Source organism: Octopus sinensis, linkage group LG3 (assembly GCF_006345805.1).
Source record: "Octopus sinensis linkage group LG3, ASM634580v1, whole genome shotgun sequence".
Classification (NCBI taxonomy): Eukaryota; Metazoa; Mollusca; class Cephalopoda; order Octopoda; family Octopodidae; genus Octopus; species Octopus sinensis.
Genome location: NC_042999.1, coordinates 119,044,514 through 119,063,708, shown reverse-complemented (window position 1 = coordinate 119,063,708; position 19,195 = coordinate 119,044,514). Strand labels below are relative to the sequence as shown.

The 19,195-nt window shown below is 35.5% G+C and overlaps 1 protein-coding gene across 1 annotated transcript; it reads right to left on the bottom strand.

The window, feature by feature from the left end:
- Positions 1-1,046: 1,046 nt before the first annotated feature.
- LOC115209680 (zinc finger protein 287-like) lies at positions 1,047-14,521 on the bottom strand. The gene is made up of 2 exons (XM_029778156.2): positions 14,211-14,521; positions 1,047-3,656 (listed from the first exon to the last, which is right to left on the bottom strand). The coding sequence occupies exons 1-2, from the start codon at positions 14,374-14,376 to the stop codon at positions 1,123-1,125; spliced, it is 2,700 nt and encodes an 899-aa protein (XP_029634016.1). The 5' UTR covers positions 14,377-14,521; the 3' UTR covers positions 1,047-1,122.
- Between the last annotated feature and the right edge of the window lie 4,674 nt (positions 14,522-19,195).

Below are 19,195 nucleotides of genomic sequence, written 5' to 3'. Positions count from 1 at the left end.
TTACTCAGTCAAATATAATGTTTATTTATATTGTTTTGAATTAATCCTGAATTATGTCATAGCTTTGAGACTTCAATAATGTGATTCTTTAGTTTTAAAATGATGAATGATGTTATAAGATTGGCGTGAAAAGCTGGATCTGGATCTGGCCAGTTTCAACATAAAACAGGTGAAATATTTTAACCTGATATGGCTGGTCTAAATGCTAAAGGGTTAAATTAGGAGTTCTCAACTGGGGTCCACATAAGATTTTGTAGTTAAAATTTGCTTATACTTCAACAATACACAAAATATTTTTACAATTGTGCTTTTTTAATACAATATTTAATTATAAAAATATATCATGAATTTTTAAAACACTGACTGGCTACAGGGATACATATAAGTAAGAAAGGAATACAAGGCGTCTATAGATATAAAATGGTTGAGAAACAGTTCCAAATAGACTAAACTGATGTGATAATGTTCCAAGCAGTATCATTTAATTCAAGATATATATTGCTAGCTACCATAGATGCTATGTTACTGCAAGATATAAGGGACATAACTACTTGCAACAGTTATACAGCTCTTACCAACACAATTTATATATTAAAAATTAATAAAATGAAAACAGTTGTGGTCATTGTCAGCATTTAACTCAAGTAAAGAAAGTAATTTGCTATGTACATCTCCGAGTGTGGCTTGTTGGCAATATGACTTTTTGTAATATATATGGAAATCCCCTGAGAGTCAAAACTTTTACACAGATTTCTCACTTCATTGCTTAATGGCATTAAAGCATTTCTCTGCATTATGAATAACTGAGACATCAGGATTTGTTGTAACAACTGAGATTTAATAATGGAATCTGACAAGATAAGAGGGAAGACAAAAGAAAATATAAAAGATAAAAGAAATGGAAAATCTGAAGTGGCAGCAATAAAGAAACAAACCGAAGTAAAAATGGGTGGGGAGAGAGAGAGAGAGAGAGTTTAAGAAACTTAAAATGCAAATATTTCTTCCAGTGAAAAAGTAATATAAGAAATAACAACAAACACAATATATATATTAGTATATATTTTATAAAACTGTTGGTGAAGTCCCTGAAATTACCTGTGATATCTAAATGTCAACAGGTGATCAGTTTTGAAATGTATCATTGTATTGCAGCTGTTGAAAGAATTCCGTTTGGTTCTGCATATTAACCATTGGTAAAGATTCCTTATTAGATGCTTGTTCAGCAACCAATAATAGGCTAGCAATGTTCTCAATCACTTGTTGGTTATTCTCAGAGTCATGTTCCTGGTCAGTATGCTGAATCAAATAATGTATTGTATTGTCTACATTCGACACCTCTACTAATAACGGTGCTGTTGGTACATCGTAATTGCTACCCTCTGCAGCTGGCAGTAATTCTTCACAGCACTCTTCAGAAGAATTAATGTCATCTTTAGGGAGTTCTTCAGGTATATCTTCAGCAGGTTGTTCATTAGACGTATCCATCTCTGAATTTATACTTTCATCAATATTGTGTGCTTTCTTAAGGTGGTTTTCAAGAAATTTCTTTTCAAGGAAACCTTGCTTACATTTATTGCAACGATGAGGGAAGTATGATAAGTGTTCCTGATGTATATGCTCAACAAGTTTGGCTTTGTAGTAAAAGCCTGTCTTACAATATGTACAATAAAGGAGATCTTCGGCAGTTCGGTTATATTTGAATCGGTTGCGCTGAGAATTTGTCACAACAAAATCAGTATCATTATGAACTTGTGTCATGTGAGCTCGCAACGTTTTGGATCTAGTGAAACCCATATTACAGATTTTGCAAGTGAAAGTGTATAAATTAAAATGTAATAACTGAACATGTGCAACCATACTTGCCTTTTGACTAAACCCTTTCCCACAGTAAGAACAGTGAAACAGTTCCTTTTGAGGCTGATGAAGAATTCGCATGTGTCGAATATAATTGTTCTCAAACCAAAAGCTTTTATTACACTGTTTGCAGACAATCATCTTAGATATATCTGAACCGTGAATTCTTTTGTGACGATTTAGTTGAGATTTCCTATAAAATTCTTTTTTACATGTTGGACAAGAGAATTGGCGGATTCCTTCATGGATCTCTTGAATGTGCTGCTTGAGAGTGGCAGCCCACTTGAATTTAGCAGGACACAAATGGCATAAGTTAGATTTTCCTTTGACATAATGAACAGAATGCACATGATTCCGGAGGCTTTTCAAATTCTTGTAAGACTTGCCACATTGGCTACATATTTGAGAATCAACTTGGAAATGAACACGGTCTTCATGGTCTTGGAGCAAATATCGGTTCTGAAGAGTAGCGTCACACTTACTACACTTGACTACTTTTAGTTTCTTCAGCTCAGTTACATATTCAGAGAAATCAGACTCATCTGCATGAAATTTCTTCACATGTTCATCCACACCAGTGTAGTCACAGAACATTTTTTGGCAATAACGACATTGAACGACACGCACATTATTCCTTTTCCTACGTCCTGGTTTGTGCATTTTGCCACTGCCTGTATCGTTCTTCTGTTTGCTGGAAATAAGCTCAAGTTTATCATATATGGCTGCTGTTGTTGAAAGATTTGATCCTGTTACATCATCAGCTTGTATATGTTCTGTACTCTTTCCTGAGGTTGTAATATTTTCTACAGCTGTACTTTCTAAAGGTTGCATAATATTACTAGATACGTCAATAACTTTTGACTTGGGGATTTCAGAGGCAACAACATTGCTACCCTTCTTTCCTTGATTAGCTAAATGTTTCGCTCCACGTAACATAATGCGTTTTGATTGACGAGTCACCAAATGAGCTTCTTTTGGATCACACTCACTCTTATTTTGATTACACTCTGCCTTATTTGGCATCTGTTTTGGTTTGCGGCCTCGTTTCTTGTGAGGTTTCACAACCAAGTTTTGAGCTTCGATGAAAGAATCACAGACTTCTGTTTCCGTGGAAACCAAATTTTTTTTTAGATCATCGGCAGTTGTTCTCACATTGTGCAGCACTTCTGCATTTGTCTCACTTACGGAACAATTCAAAAATGTACTTTGAGAAACTTGCTGAGGTAACTCATAAAATGAACTACTTTCATTAATTTCTTCATTGTGAAGAACTTTTGAAGATGTTTTCAGTGGGGACAATGATGACGCTTGAAGATCTTGTGAAGATATCTTGCTTAAAGATGCATCAGAATGATCTGCTTTCTCTGTTTCTTCTTGCTCACTTGACTGATTTAGCGTAACTAATTTCTGTAAATCTTCTGAATTTTCAGAGTCAAGTGAATTTACAGGAGGTGTTTCAGTGATGCCAGCACCATTGTTTAGATCACAAGAGTTTCCAGAATCATTCAAAGATGCAACGTAATTAATAAGGGAGGTCACTGTAGAAGTGGGTGATAATTTGGATAGTTTAACTATATAAGGTTCAGAATCTAATTGCTTATTCAGGTTTGATGACGGACAGATTTGAAGTGATGAAGCAGTTTTATTCTGAGTAACATTGCTTAAACAGAAACCACACCGACCTTCCATGACCTGTAGCTGTATTTCTGAAAATGACATCTGTAGCATATTTTCAGAACCTTTTGCAGTCTGGACTTTTGCAGTTTGCATGATGTCAATATTAGAGTCATCTTCTTTAGGTTCTAAGAAAGGAAGATAGAAAAAAATAATGAAAGTATAATCATACATGTTTAAATCATCATCATCAGTATTTAATATCCACTTTTCCATGCTTGAATAAGTTGGGCGGAACTTGCCAAGGAAAATTTTCTACAACTAGGTGCCCTTCCAATCACCAACCTGCACTTGTTTTCAAGCAGGGTAATGTTCCCCATAAACAGACATATTACAACTATCACATGAAGTCCAGGAGATAGTAATGCACACATACACACACATAGAATAGGTTTCCTTAAGTTTCCATCGACCAAACCCATTTTCAAGTCTTTGATCAGTTTGGGGCTATAGTAGAAGACACTACTGGTTGGATGGTCTGAGTTTTGAGTAAAAGATGCTAGTCTAGGCTATCAAACAATGACTGAGAACTTAAAATCACATGGTAATGAAGCAAACTCTGTATTCACACAGCCATAACTGCTTGAATATGTATGTCATTGTTCAGTTTTATTTCAAGATTTTTTGCCAATAGAGAAAGAGCTGGTTTCTAACCCAGATCCAAAGTTCCTTCATTGGAATTTCAACATCAATGCATGTATGGATGTATGTGTGCATGCATATATATGTGTGTGTGTATAGGAGTGGCTGTGTGGTAAGTAGCTTGCTTACCAACCACATCGTTCTTGGTTCAGTCCCACTGCATGGCACCTTGGGTGAGTGTCTTCTACTACAGCCTCAGGCTGACCAAAGCCTTGTGAGTGGATTTGGCAGATGGAAACTGAAAGAAGCCTGTCGTATATATATGTGTGTGTGTTTGTCCCCCTAACATCACTTGACAACTGATGCTGGTGTGTTTACATCCTGGTAACTTAGCAGTTCGGCAAAAGAGACCTATAAAATAAGTACTAGGCTTACAAAGAATAAGTCCTGCGGTCAATTTGCTCAACTTATGGCAGTATTCCAGCATGATCATAGTCAAATAATTGAAACAAATAATACATATATATATATATATGTAGCTTGCTAACCAACCACATGGTTCCGGGTTCAGTCCCACTGCGTGGCATCTTGGGCACGTGCCTTCTGCTATAGCCCCGGGCTGACCAATGCCTTGTGAGTGGATTTGGTAGACGGAAACTGAAAGAAGCCTGTCGTATATATGTATATATATATAAGTGTGTGCGAATATGTTTGTGTGTCTGTGTTTGTTCCCCTAGCATTGCTTGACAACCGATGCTGGTGTGTTTACGTCCCCGTAACTTAGCGGTTCGGCAAAAGAGACCAATAGAATAAGTACTGGGCTTACAAAGAATAAGTGCCGGGGTCGATTTGCTCGACTAAAGGCGGTGCTCCAGCATGGCCGCAGTCAAATGACTGAAACAAGTAAAAAGAAAAAAAAAAGAGAGTATATATATAGTGAAGGCACATGGCTCAGTGGTTAGAGTGTCAAGCTCATAACCATGAGGTAGTGAGTTCAATTCCCAGATTAGGCTGATGTGTTCTTGAGCAAGACACTTTAATTTGTGTTGCTCCAGTTCCCTCTGCTGTAGAAATGGGTTGTGACATCACTGGTGTCCAAGCTGCATCAGCCTCTGCCTTTCCCTTGAATAACATCAGTGTCACGGAGAGGGGAGACTGTCATGCTTGGGCAACTGCTGGTCTTCCATAAACAACCTTACCCAGACTTGTGCCTCAGAGAGTAATTTTCTTGTTGCTGGTTAATCTATTGTTCTTACAAGTTATTGGTAGCAATAAAAGGCGGTGAGCTGGCAGAAATGTTAGCACACCGAGCAAAATGCTTAGTGGCATTTTGTCTGTCTTTACGTTCTGAGTTCAAATTCTACCGAGGCCAACTTTGCCTTTCATCCTCTTGGGGTCGATAAATTAAGTACCAGGTGCATACTGGAGGTGGATCTAATCAACTGGGCCCCTCCCCAAAAATTTCGGGCCCTGTGCCTAGAGTAGAAAAGATACTGGAAGAGCTTCAAGGCAAAAAAATGCTTCTCTAGTTTGTGGAATATTGTTTTAAATAGAAGATTCTTGTTGTGGGTTTATACTCTTACTCTCTTTTACTCTTTTACTTGTTTCAGTCATTTGACTGCCGCCATGCTGGAGCACCGCTTCTAGTCGAGCAAATCAACCCGGGGATTTATTCTTTGTAAGCCCAGTACTTATTCTATCGGTCTCTTTTGCTGAACCGCTTAGTGACGGGGACGTAAACACACCAGGGTCGGTTGTCAAGCAATGCTAGGGGGACAAACACAAACACATACATACATATATACAACAGGCTTCTTTCAGTTTCCGTCTACCAAATCAACTCACAAGGCATTGGTCGGCCCGGGGCTATAGCAGAAGACACTTGCCCAAGATGCCACGCAGTGGGACTGAACCCGGAACCATGTGGTTGGTTAGCAAGCTACTTACCACACAGCCACTCCTGCGCCTATGAATATTTTTCTTGTATTTCTTTTACTTGTTTCAGTCATTTGATTGCAGCCATGCTGGAACACCACAGGACTTATTCTTTGTAAGCCTAGTACTTATTCTATCAGTCTCTTTTGCTGAACTGCTAATTTACAGGGATGTAAACACACCAACATCAGTTGTCAAGTAATGGTGGGGGTACAAATACAGATGCAAATACATGCATGCATGCATCCATCCATACATACATACAGGACGAGCTTCTTTCAGCTTCTGTCTACCAAATCTATTCACAAGGCTTTGATCGGCCCAAGGCTATAGCAGAAGACACTTGCCCAAGGTGCCACACAGTTGGACCGAACCTGGAACCATCTGGTTGAGAAGCAAGCTTCTTACCACATAGCCACTCCATTTATTTATTTTTTTTTTTTGTGAAATGATGACAAGCTTCTTACTACAATATTTATTCTAATATATCTGGTAAATACACATAGTGCATATCAGAAAACACCATTCCACTTATGCAGTCAAAAGAGCAAGATTATCTCCCTTGTTTTCTACCAATACGAATCATAAATTTATGTTGCTTCTGATATAGTCAGTAATCCAGTGAGTAAACAGTCAGAACAACTGTCATAGCTATTTCTCCAGATATTTTGCTACGCTTTCACTATTCAAATATGTTAAAGCCCATTGTTTACATAAGATACTTATATATATGTTGTCTAGCTTGTCATTTTTTGCAAGAAAATATGGTGGGGGAGGGGGGGGGCGAAAGTAAACCAAGTCCAAGCAACATAGCACAAGGACAGCAATTTTAGGATGGTGGATTAACTGATTACATCAACTCCAGAGCTTAATTGGTACTTATTTTATCACCTCTGAAAGAATGAAAGGCAAAGTTCACCTCAGCAGAATTTGAACTCAAAATGTAAAGACAGATGAATGCCATTAAGCATTTTGCCTGGTATGCTTAAGGACTCTCACCACCTTCATATTGATAAGAACTTAATACTGATTTCAAATTTTGGCTCAAGGCCAGGCCAGAAAGTTCAAACGACAGGGTAAGTTGACAACATCAACCCCAGTGCTCAACTGGTACTCTTTTTATCAACTCCTGAAGGAATGAAAGGCTAAGTCAACCATGACAGAATCTGAACACAGAACATGAAGACAGATGATATTGCTACTAAGCATTTTGCCTGGAATGTTAACAATTTCACCAGCTCACCTCCTTAACACTGATAAGAATTATGGCATGTCATGCTAAAGTGTGTGTCCTTCTAAGATCAGGAGAATGATCTTGTGGTGATATGACAAAATACACTCCAAGAAATATTTGAGTGGAATTCTATTTATGTTATAAGAAAGACTCCAGTACAAAGATATCTTCAGTATTAATATTTAAAAGAAAAAAAACAAAGGAAAGAGCAAATCATTTCTCAAATATTTCTTTCTGATTTTCTGTAACTTATACACTTTCTATCATTGTCATTACCATTTCAATGTCTATTTTCTAAGTTGGCACAGACTAGACAGATCTGTCAAATGATACTTGGCAATATGACAAATGGACACTGTACTATAAGATCTTATCACATAATGGTTGATGTAACATTTAGTATGTAAACGAGTACAACTAAAGCAATACATTATGGTTGGATGCCCTGATCTCCACTACAAAAGTACTTTACACAGAATTATATCTATCTACCTATATGTATATGCCAAATCAGACTGGAGTCTAGTGCAGCTCCCCAGCATGCCAGCTCTGGTCAAGCCATCCAACCCATGGACAATGGGCATTAAATAATGATTGTATATATATATATATATACACACACACACGCACAAATTTCTAAATCTCTCGAACAGAGATATTTAGTAACAGTTCTTTAAAGTAAAGATTATTTGCCAACATAATGTGGGTGTCCTAGAAGGGATGACTGTTACTATTGTTTAGCTGGAAACAAGATTTCCCGGGGCAAAACAACAGTTAACAATCATCCCCTCCAAGACAGCCACATTATGTTGGTAAATAGTCAATATATATATATATATATGTATGTATACACATATATCTATATCTATCTATCTATCTATATATATATATGTATATATGTGTGTGTGTGTATATACACACATTTATATAAATATAGATGTGTTTTTGTGCATGAATATACGTGTATATAAACATAAGTATCTAAGTGTATGTACGTCTATGTATACATAAATACATTTATATAAGTATGTGTGCATGTGTAAGTATAAATATTATAAATATGTACATCAGCATGGCCACAGCTCTGAGCTGAAACTAGAGAGAAAAAAAAAAAAAAAAATATATGTATAACTCTCTATATATAGATATATACAAACACACACACATTATATATATATATATATATATATATATATACTAGCAGTATCACCCGGTGTTGCTCGGGTTTGTTTCGACCCTTTAGAATTAGAATTTATGAAAAGTAAAAATTATGCATTATGTAGCTTATCATTCTCTTTACGTGAACATTTTTCTGGTTGAAATACACCGAAAAATGGTGACACAGCAGTCAAAAAATCATAAAAAATTGTGATTTTCATTGAAAAAAAGCACCTTTTTGATGTAAATAATTTTTGGTCCGATTTGAATTTTTTCTTCTATGGAAAGAAGAGCAACCCTTCTTCTATCATACTCTCAATTTTGGTCAACTTGCGCTACAGGATCTTGGAGGAGATAGTGTTAGTTGATGGCTACCAAACCTGCTGTACACAGACAACTTCAGCTTTATATATATATATAAGTGCGTGGGTGTGTGTGTATGCATAAATCTAATGCAATAATGCGAAAACTCATTTTTGTGTGTCAGTGCGTCACAATTCGACCCACCTCTCTCACTATTCACTGACACCAGTAGTAGACTGATGGTTATGATGGTAATCTGGTGATAGTAATAGTATGAGCTGTATTTGTGATAGAGGCAGGGGCAACGGTGATGATGGTAGCTGAAGCAGTCATGGGCAATGGTGAGAGTAAGCGATGTGAAAGACAGTCGTGCAAGTGGTAGAGGGGGAGGCAGCGAAGTCAAAGGTATTGATAGTGGTGGTGTCAGAAGTCTGAATGTTGTGTGAATGGCAGTTGTGGTGGTGCTGGTGATGGTTGAAAACAATCAACAGAAAGAGAGAGAGAGAAAGAAAGGCTAGACAGAAAAAAAATTTTACTGACCCACTAAATGGGAAGACAACAAACGTTTATTTTGAAGCTTTGCAGTAAGTTTAAAGTCAGCAAATTATATCATTGTTTTGATGAAAATAGTTCATTGCTTGAAAAGTATTGGTCAAGTTAAATAAAATTTAATATGTACTCAATGCATGAAGTATCATTGTTGGACCCAAGGCCAAATGAAGAGCCCACCACAGGAGCTAGCTTAAAAGCTACCCTATTGGGCAGCTTTTAAGCTAGTATATACATATATATGTTATATACATGGCACATACACACACATTCAATCCTGTTCAGCAAGAAGTTTATTTTGCTTTCTTACATGATCATTTTCCTTATATCGATTGACTTCAAACAACTAATCCCACAGACCCTAAATCGTGACACAAAATCAGTTAAGGAAATATCTTAAGGTTTACATTAATCAAAAATATTCTATTTTACTAAGACTGTAGAGCAGTTGCATTGATAAGTAAAAAAAAAAAACATTACATGTTTGCTTGATAAGATTCCTAAAATAATCAAGTAAGTTATCAAGTTAATTAAGATTAACTACTTATCATAAATAAGTAAATACTTTCAAACTTTCAAACACCTTTTATTTCATATCTAATTTTATATCCGGTGTTTTCGTTTCTCCTACTTGTTCAGACAAAGTGTTACCCTTTGCATTTATATTTGAATTGTTAAGTGGTTATGAAGCATTAGCCTACATCAGTGCTAAACAGAATTATGTACCTTGCCTAAAAGTAAAAACACAATAGATGTAATGAATCTGGAACTTGGTACCCACACTTTTTAATGATACATTGTGTTCTGTGAGAGTTTTGGATCCTGCACTACATCCAACCCTGTTAAACTACATGTTTTTTTCACAGATTTAAAGTTCAACCTAACTGTGTGGTGCCACAAGGATATATCTTCTATAGCACTGTGCCAGCTGAAGCTTTGTGAGTGAATTTGGTAGATAGAAATTGAAAGAAGCTTGTCATATATATGTGTGCATGTCTCTCTTTCTCTCTCTCTCTCTCCTTGTCTTGACGAAACACGAAAACTGTAAGCATGTATGATAATCATATAAGCGGTATCTTTCATTTCTAATCTTCTGCTAAAACATGCCTGACCAAAGGAAATATTCTTCTTCTTGGAAACAAGGGTGACAGGAAGGACATCCAGCCACCGAAAATCTATCTGTCTAACTAGAATTCTGTCTAACATATGCAAGCATAGAAAAGTGGACAATAAAATGGCAAACCCTACTATAAAAACAAAAGGAATAACATGCAAATACATAGATTTTAAATATGCAAAAATATTAAAAATACTTTTGTAATATTTTCAGATTGCAAAAAAAGAAAAAAGTAATAACAATAAACTCATCCAGAATATATGTTAGACAAATACAAATTATTGAAGACGGATATAAGAAATATGGTTAAAATGATAACATTATCAAATGTCATTATGAGCTCCATTTTATAATATTGCATTCCATTTGACCGTTTTGTGCTGCCAACTCAACATGATCTATCTCTTTAGGTGCACCCAAAAAAGCTCCAACATTATCCATTACAAAACAAATGAGAATAAAATTTGTTTTGAGATTCAGAATCTGAAATGCCCCTAACAAAAATTTGAAACCTATTTTTTAAAAGACAAAACAGAGAGAATTCAAATGTAGGTTGCATGAACCAAACCCAAAGTCTTTTTTGCTAAGTGATATCATTTGCATTAATTTTGTAAACAACTAGATATTAGTGCTAAACACTTCAGTTTTCTTTATCATTGTTGAACTTTAAAATCTCCTTCACAATGTGGCCCAACCCAAGCACCTGTGATCACTAAACAATTATTCTCTCTTAATAAAGAATGTAGATTGACTGAGACAAGCTAAGGAATCTTAACCTCTTCCTCACCTTACAAAATATTAACCTACTGCCTTCACTTCTAAAATATCAAAAGTGACGATTTGATCTTTTTCATTAATTTCTTTTTATAGTCAGTTATATGCAGAGACTTCCTTTCTGTTATGCGCCAGATTGCTTCAATGTTGCTCTTTCCAATTCGCAATCTATCCTTAACGCTCAATTATCTCTTTCTCTCTCTCTCTCTCACTCTTCTTATTGTAGATTAACAACTCATACACTGTCACTTCTACTGAAACATGGAATAAACCAAGCATGGGTAACCATTTGTGAGAAGCAGGCAGCATGAGACATGGCTCATCATCATGTAGGCTGCATTGTAAAGAAAATTGCAAGTAACTTTTTGTTAGGTATACCTTTTAGAAAATCCTACAAGCCATAGGTTGCCAATGACTGGAATACACATTTAAAATTTTTTGTTAAGTAATTAAACTGAAATTTTGTTACCCTTGTAACATTTTGATGCTAAATATTTGGAACATGTTACTCATATATCTAGGGTCGCACAACTGCTTGTCATGAACTTCATAAACCACATTCAAAATAAAGGGCAACTAGTACCTGATAAGCATCATTCACCAACATACCACCACAATTACTAACTCACTTGCATACTGTATTTTCTTTTCTGTCCCAATAAAACTAACAAGCTGTGTACTAAATCTAACTTGATGCATCAGTTTTTCGTTTTCACTCTAGGAGAATCTGTTTCTTATCTCAGTCAAGGCCACTTTGGAGTATTGCCTTCTGTATATCGCACTTCTTGTTTGACACTTTAGTATTCAGATTATTACTCTGTCAAGTGTAATGCTTATGTATTCACATTTTTAAAACTTGGTCATATATTATCTCACAGCTTTGAAATTTTGAAGATGGGCATCCAGCCGTAGAAACATTGCCAGATCAGACTGGGCCTGGTGCAGCCTTCTGGCTTCCCAGACCCCAGTTGAACCATCCAACCCATGCTAGCATGGAAAGTGGATGCTAAATGATGATGATGATGGTTTAGTTTTAGAATGACATTGTAAGCTAGGTGTGAGAGGCCAGATCTGATTGATTTGAACATAAAACAGGTAAAATATTTGGGCTGAATATGGCCAGGTTAAATGCTAAATGGTTAAACAGATTTTTTTATAATTCTTCAACCTCCAAACTGCTATTCACTGGTTTCTAATCTTTGTCTGTTTTACTTGACAATAAGCCATCAGCTGCATCAACAGCACCAGTTTAGGATGTAAGGGCAATCCCCAGGACACATATCCTCACATAATTTTTCAACTATTTTATAAACTGAAGCAATTTTAACTTAATCACATGTCCTTCACAAGACAGATGTGGAGTTGGGTGAGTTGGGTACTGCTACTGAATGAAATAAGGTATTAAAGTACAATTATTTATCATTAAATTACATGTTTGAATTTCTGGCATATAACGCTTTGAAGGGATACTGGACAACTGACACAGAAGGTTTTAATTTCATTGGTATCCTGCCTCACAGAAGTAGGCAGGACTCTAATGAAATGTCCTGGCTCCAGTATTTCAACATCGCAAACATTTGCTGTCAGTGTTTGGAAGTGACTCAAACTCTTATGGAGTAACACCAGTATAATCTGGAGTGATATGTAATTGAGGGAGTATACATGTACATAATTATATTTTGATTATTTATTCACTGGTTTTCTTTCATTCTGCCATCTCCTTACATTTTACTGTTGTAAACTATCTTTAATGAACTTTTTCAAATGAAAAGTTTTTTTCATGTCAATGTTACTCTATTTATATTTCTTCAAAAGAATAAGATGAATAAACTTCCAGATCCTTTATCAAAGACAAACTTTTAATGATCTTTTCTGAAAATATTGATTACTGGATAAATTTGTAATAGAACTAAATCCATTTATAATCCTTAACATTTTTTATTTAATAGATATTCAAGTAGACTTCCACATTAAATTGAAATCATTATGAGAATGATCAGTATACATACACAAGTGTGCCCCCCACCCCTGACTTTGTTTCCTCATGACTTCTTGAAAAATGAATATTTTTGAAAGAAATTTTCAACAAATATTCTTCAGATTGTATATATTCCGATTATATCGAAATTTGTTGTGAAAAAAATAATTCTGGGTGGTTTGAAAGAAGGGTTTCAGAAAATTCATGTGCCAGCTTTGTTTCCTCATAACTTTCATAAAAATCGATATTTTTAATGAAATTTTCTAAGCTGATGTGAATAGAAAAATGGTGAGCACGTAAACATACATACTCGCACGCAGCTCAATTTTTTTCGAAATTTTAAATCCCATTTTGTAGATAAGATGTGCGTCAATATGTATGTGTGGGAGCGCACCAATTTGCTTGTTTGTTTGCTTTTCATATTTAATTCAGATAGACACGCAATCTACACACTTTGAGAGGTATTTGTAGAAAATTTCATTTAAAAATATCCATTTTTCTGAAAGTTATGACGAAAGCTTACTCGAGTGAATTTTCCAAAACTCTTCTCCCAACAGAAAGGAAAACGTTGTTCACGAATTTCTAGACAATCGAAATCTACACCATATGAAGCATATTTGTTGAAAATTTCATTTAAGAAATATCCATTTTTCTAGAAGTTATGAGGAAACAAAAGCGAGAGGTGGGGCACAATAGTGTAGATATGCCAGATCGCTCTTTTTTTTTATTTTTAGAAAAACTTCACTCCATCCCTAAAAAACTCTTTACACAACAAATAACAATATAATTGTAATCTGCACCGACTGAAAGGTATTTATAAGAAATTTCATTAATAAACATTCATTTTTCTTAAAGTTGAGAGGACAAAGTCAGCGGGGCGCAATGGTTTAGGAAAACGTCATCTCGATATAATTTGACACTTTAATTATAAGAAAATGTTTTACTTAATTAAAACACCCAGAGAAGAAAAAAGGGAGAGATGGTAAAAATTTAGCGAGACATGGGTAAACATAACTCTAGGGATGTATAAAAGAACAAAACGATCTTATTACCAGAAGACATCGGATGAGATAAGAGATGATCTGACGTCTTGTCCGAAGCCACGATGTCATTGATGGAACCCGACCACAAAACAGGGCGGCCTTCGTGGCTGCTCTCCACACATTTCCGTATAAATTCAAATGGTATATAGATGTCAAGTTGATTCAGTAAAGTCATTCCCCGTGTGTAAACTACGCCAGCAATTCATCTAAATTATAAGCTAATTAACGATGAGATTGAAACAGCAGACAAAACAAGTGAAACATACACAAATCAACATGGTAAAGAACCCTTTAATTTCCGCTTCCTGCTTAACATGCGCAGTATAAAAGATTAAAGGGATGCAACTCCAGTCTAAATAATTTTTTGAAATATTTTATTTATTTGTTATTTCCCCCATACATTTTCATCCAAAATTTTTATATGACTACAAACAACAATTCACTACTAAAACTGTTTAAGTCAGATGAATAAAATCGATACTTTTTATGATGTACATGAAAGTATTATATTGAGTGAAGTTTTAATATCCGGAAACGGTGAGAATTTCTGATAAATTAACTCAGTGAAAAGCTGTCGTAAATTTTTGCTCAGAAAATTGCGTTTTCTTTTCATTCTTCTCCTAACGTCTGTTATAATGGCAATTTATAACATTCCACATGACACACACACACATACACACATATTAATGTTTTCTATTGAGCTTTTCTGTATAACAACACATATATATATACAAACATAACGGAACAAACAGCTCTGAAACTGTAATACCAAAAGTCTTTTACTTCCAAGATCAGTTCAAAACGATAAATTCTAGATCTTTTCACGGCACACGAACAAATTTACGAACATCATCATCATTAAAGGTTATCCATGCAAACAAAAGATTGTCCTTTCCGTTATTTTTAGATGCAAATAAAAGTTCTCAAAATGAAAACAATTTCTTTAATGAGGTGTAGGATTCTTTTAGATATATAAAACCTGAGATTTAGAATTGTCAAGATTAGAAGTTGTGCAATAGCAGTCAAGTGATCCAATGTTTTAAAACTTGCAAGGTCAAGCTACTCTAATAATATACATTTTTAATTACTCCCCTTAGACCACAAATCTAAATCGAAAGATATGTGTTACCTCCCTTAGATTAGATTTTTTTTTTTTTTATGCATTTAGACTAAACAGTTTAACTTTCGTCAGTTGTCTACACCAGGAGCACTCAAAGTGGTGGAGTCCGTGAACCTGCGCCGGTCTGCGAGCCATCAGCTGCCGGTACGCGGCGAGTTTCCAGAAAAGAAAGAAACAATAGCATAATTTCAGTAATTTCGACTTACGCACTGCAGTAAGCAACTTATCCGTTTAAGCAATATTGTATTATTTGTTTACAAAATAAATATAAGATAAAAAAAGAATGTCAACTTTTATTATATTCATTACTAGCAGTATCGCCCGGCGTTGCTCGGATTTGTAAGGGAAATAACTATATAAGCATTTTTAGAGAGTTACTTCCCTTATAAATTCGGGCTTTCTTAGCCATTTTTGTTTTGGTGTCTTCAAGCCATGAAGTCGTTGTTCTAAAAGAACGCTGGTTTCCTTCACAACGCATTACGACGTTGATTTCTTTACACTCCCTTCCCCATAGCTTCACGAGGGAGGGAAGGGGGAGAAGCAAACAGGTGCAGCTGTGAGCGTGGACGCCAACTCCGCCGCCATCGACATACGATGCATTTTATGCATTAAAATGGAATAAAAAATGATGTTAAATTATTTTTAAAATCGTAGACTCATCGTTGACGCGCGATAATAGTCAGACGGGCTCGATATGAATCACGACTATAAGATATCCGAATTTGGTTAAACTGCACCGCAAAATGTGAGAGGAGTTAGGAATCTAAATCGAAGGGGACAGACACTCACACAACTAGAGTTTTATATATATAGATATATATTGTTTCTGGTACAAATTGATATTACTAAGAAATATTACCTGTTCCTGGCACATTGGATAAAAAAATAAAAAACTGTTAGTATGCCATATTAGATTGTTTCAGAAGCATTCGTCTACACACACTTTGTTATAAACAACAACCAAATCACCTCATATCACACCTTACTTACACATTGGATAACGTATAATAAACAATCCCCAGAAAAATGTAATGATGGCCTGTTTGACTAGGCCTGACTGTTAGGACTAAACATTGTCATCAACAACACAATACAGTATTTAACTTTAACTCTTTGTATTACAAATTTCCATGCTCAACAGATGGCTTTGCCTAATCAAATTTTCTCAGATGATATGCCTAATTGTAGAACTATAATTCAAAGGCAACAGTTTTTTTTATTATTAAGAATGTCTAAGGTGGTGAGCTGTCAGAATTGTTAGCAAGCCAGGCGAAATTCTTAGCAGCATTTTGTCTGCCATTACGTTCTGAGTTCAAATTCCGCCGAGGTCGATTTTGTCTTTCATCCTTTCGGGGTCGATTAAATAATTACCAGTTACACACTGGAGTCGATATAATCGACTTAATCCATTTGTCCGTCCTTGTTTGTACTCTTTGTGTTCAGCTCCTTGTGGGTAGTAAAGAAATAGGTATTTCATCCATTTTCTTGTTCTGAGTTCAGACTTCGCTGAGGTCAGCTTTGCCTTGTATCCTTTCGAAGTTGATAAAATAAGTATCAGTTACGCACTGAGTTAGATGTAATTGACTAGCCCCTTCCTGCAAAATTTCAGGCCTTGTGTCTATAGTAGAAAGGATTGTTAAGAATGTCTTAATTTGCACTTGTGTAGAAATGTTTGTATAATGGATTGCTAAAATAGGAATGCAGCTATTGTTAATTCTGTTCTATAGCAGCTGGTTCATACGGTCAGTGACCAGTCAACTCACGTATTCTACAGAGAGATTGTTGAGTATTATCTTTCAGAGTGGATATACAAGGTGATTGAAATGTAACACCCTATTTTAAAATACATATAAATTATTCATTAATTATAATTTTCACAAAAAAAATGGATATGAGAGGAAAGTATAAGGTTTTATTCGAAATTCAGTATGGGCTCCAGATGTTGCCACCAGCTTCATGAATCACTCAGGAAATGCATCAACTCATTTCACCAGGGAAGATATAACTCTTCTGGGATGGAAGACATAACTTCTTATAATACAGTTCTATATTTAAGAGATGAGGAATTATAAACATTATTTACATTTGACAGACATTTGTTCTCATCTCATTTGTTATTAACACAACGTTTCAGCTGATATACCCTCCAGCCTTCATCAGGTGTCTTGGGGAAATTTCGAAACTGGGTTCTCATTCCTATGGTATTTTTCAATGTTATTATTATTATTATTCAGGTCACTGTCTGGAATTGAACTCGGAATCTTGGGGTAAGTAGCCCGCACTCTTAACCACTATGCCATATGCCCAATTACAGATTAAATTCTCATACTTAAAAAAAAAAATTTGAGAAAAAATTACAATTGATAAATAATTTATAAGTATCTTAAAATAAGGAGTTACTTTTCAATCACCCTGTAAATTATAGACAATTTCCAAAAGATTTTCATCGGTAAATTGTACTGGAGAGCTTTGTGCATTTCAAATATATTCTTTGAATAGGGCTATGTTACAGCTACCAACAATTAAGCTTATCTGGGATGCATGCAGGATGATGAAACCATAAGACACTGTTGACTTTCTGTGTTTGTGATGATGCATTTGGTATCACATGTGGGTCAGACCTGGGTATCTGTTGAGACTATCATGAAAATTGACACACTGCCATACTTGATCAAGAAGTGAGTTGTCTTCCTCGGACTAGTGATTAAGGTTAAAGAAGTTGTGTGATGAGCATAACTGTAAGGTCTTTGTAGAGCTTTTTCTTTAGGACTAAATGTTCAGTGACTTCTTGATGTAGCATTTGAAAAGAGGGAGATGCAGTCATCCATTATATTTTATCAAAGATGCATATCGTGGAGACACTTGGTCTAGTGGCTAGAGCAGCGGACTCGCGGTCGAGGGATCGCGGGTTCGAATCTCAGACTGGGCGATGTGTGTGTTTATGAGCGAAACACCTAAGCTCCACACGGCTCTGACAGAAGGTAATGACGAACCTCTGCTGATTTTTTTTGCCACAACTTTCTCTCACTCTTTCCTCCTGCATCTTGCAGCTCACCTGCAACGGACCTCCATCCCGTCCAGGTGGGGAACCTATACACCAAGGAAACCAGGAAACCAGCCCTTATGAGCCAGACATGGCTCGAGAAAGAACAAACAAAGATGCATATGAGTGGCTAAATAGGCCCACGCTAACTACACAATTGTAGACTGATTGCAAAACGTTAAAAGAACACTTGCTTTTAATACAATTGTGTAGGGTACTCTAATTTACTATGTGTAATCGACTCCCTATCCTTTCTTGATATAATTTTGTTCCTTCTAAACTGCTATTTTATTTTATTATTACCCATTTATTAATGTATATTTCTATTGTTGATCTCATACTTGATATTAAGTATTGAAAATTACTATAAAACATAACAGTTAAAATGAAAAGGAGACAAATCATAGCAACAGAGGTATTATTTTAGAGGGACAGTTAATAGTTCTTATTTTATTCATTTATAACAATCACTTCAATTATTACTTATTGAACTATGGACCAGCCCTCTAAAACCACCCTTGTTGCTATGATTTCTTTTCTCTCTATCTTAATTGTCATTTTGTTTCTTTTTTCGGAATTTTTCAATATTTTCCCATACCTTCCTCAATATTTTACTATATACCTTCATTTATTCCATTTATGCCTCAAATATTTTTTTGCATTACCCTATACTTTGTTTATACACCACTACCACAATTGCTACCTACACCTTTTTGACCATTACTTCAAATTAGCCCCCTTGCTGTTATTCATTTTAACAGTCATGTCATTATTTTTTATATATTTATTTACTTTTTCTTCCATTTGTTACTATCCTTAAATGCCAATGGT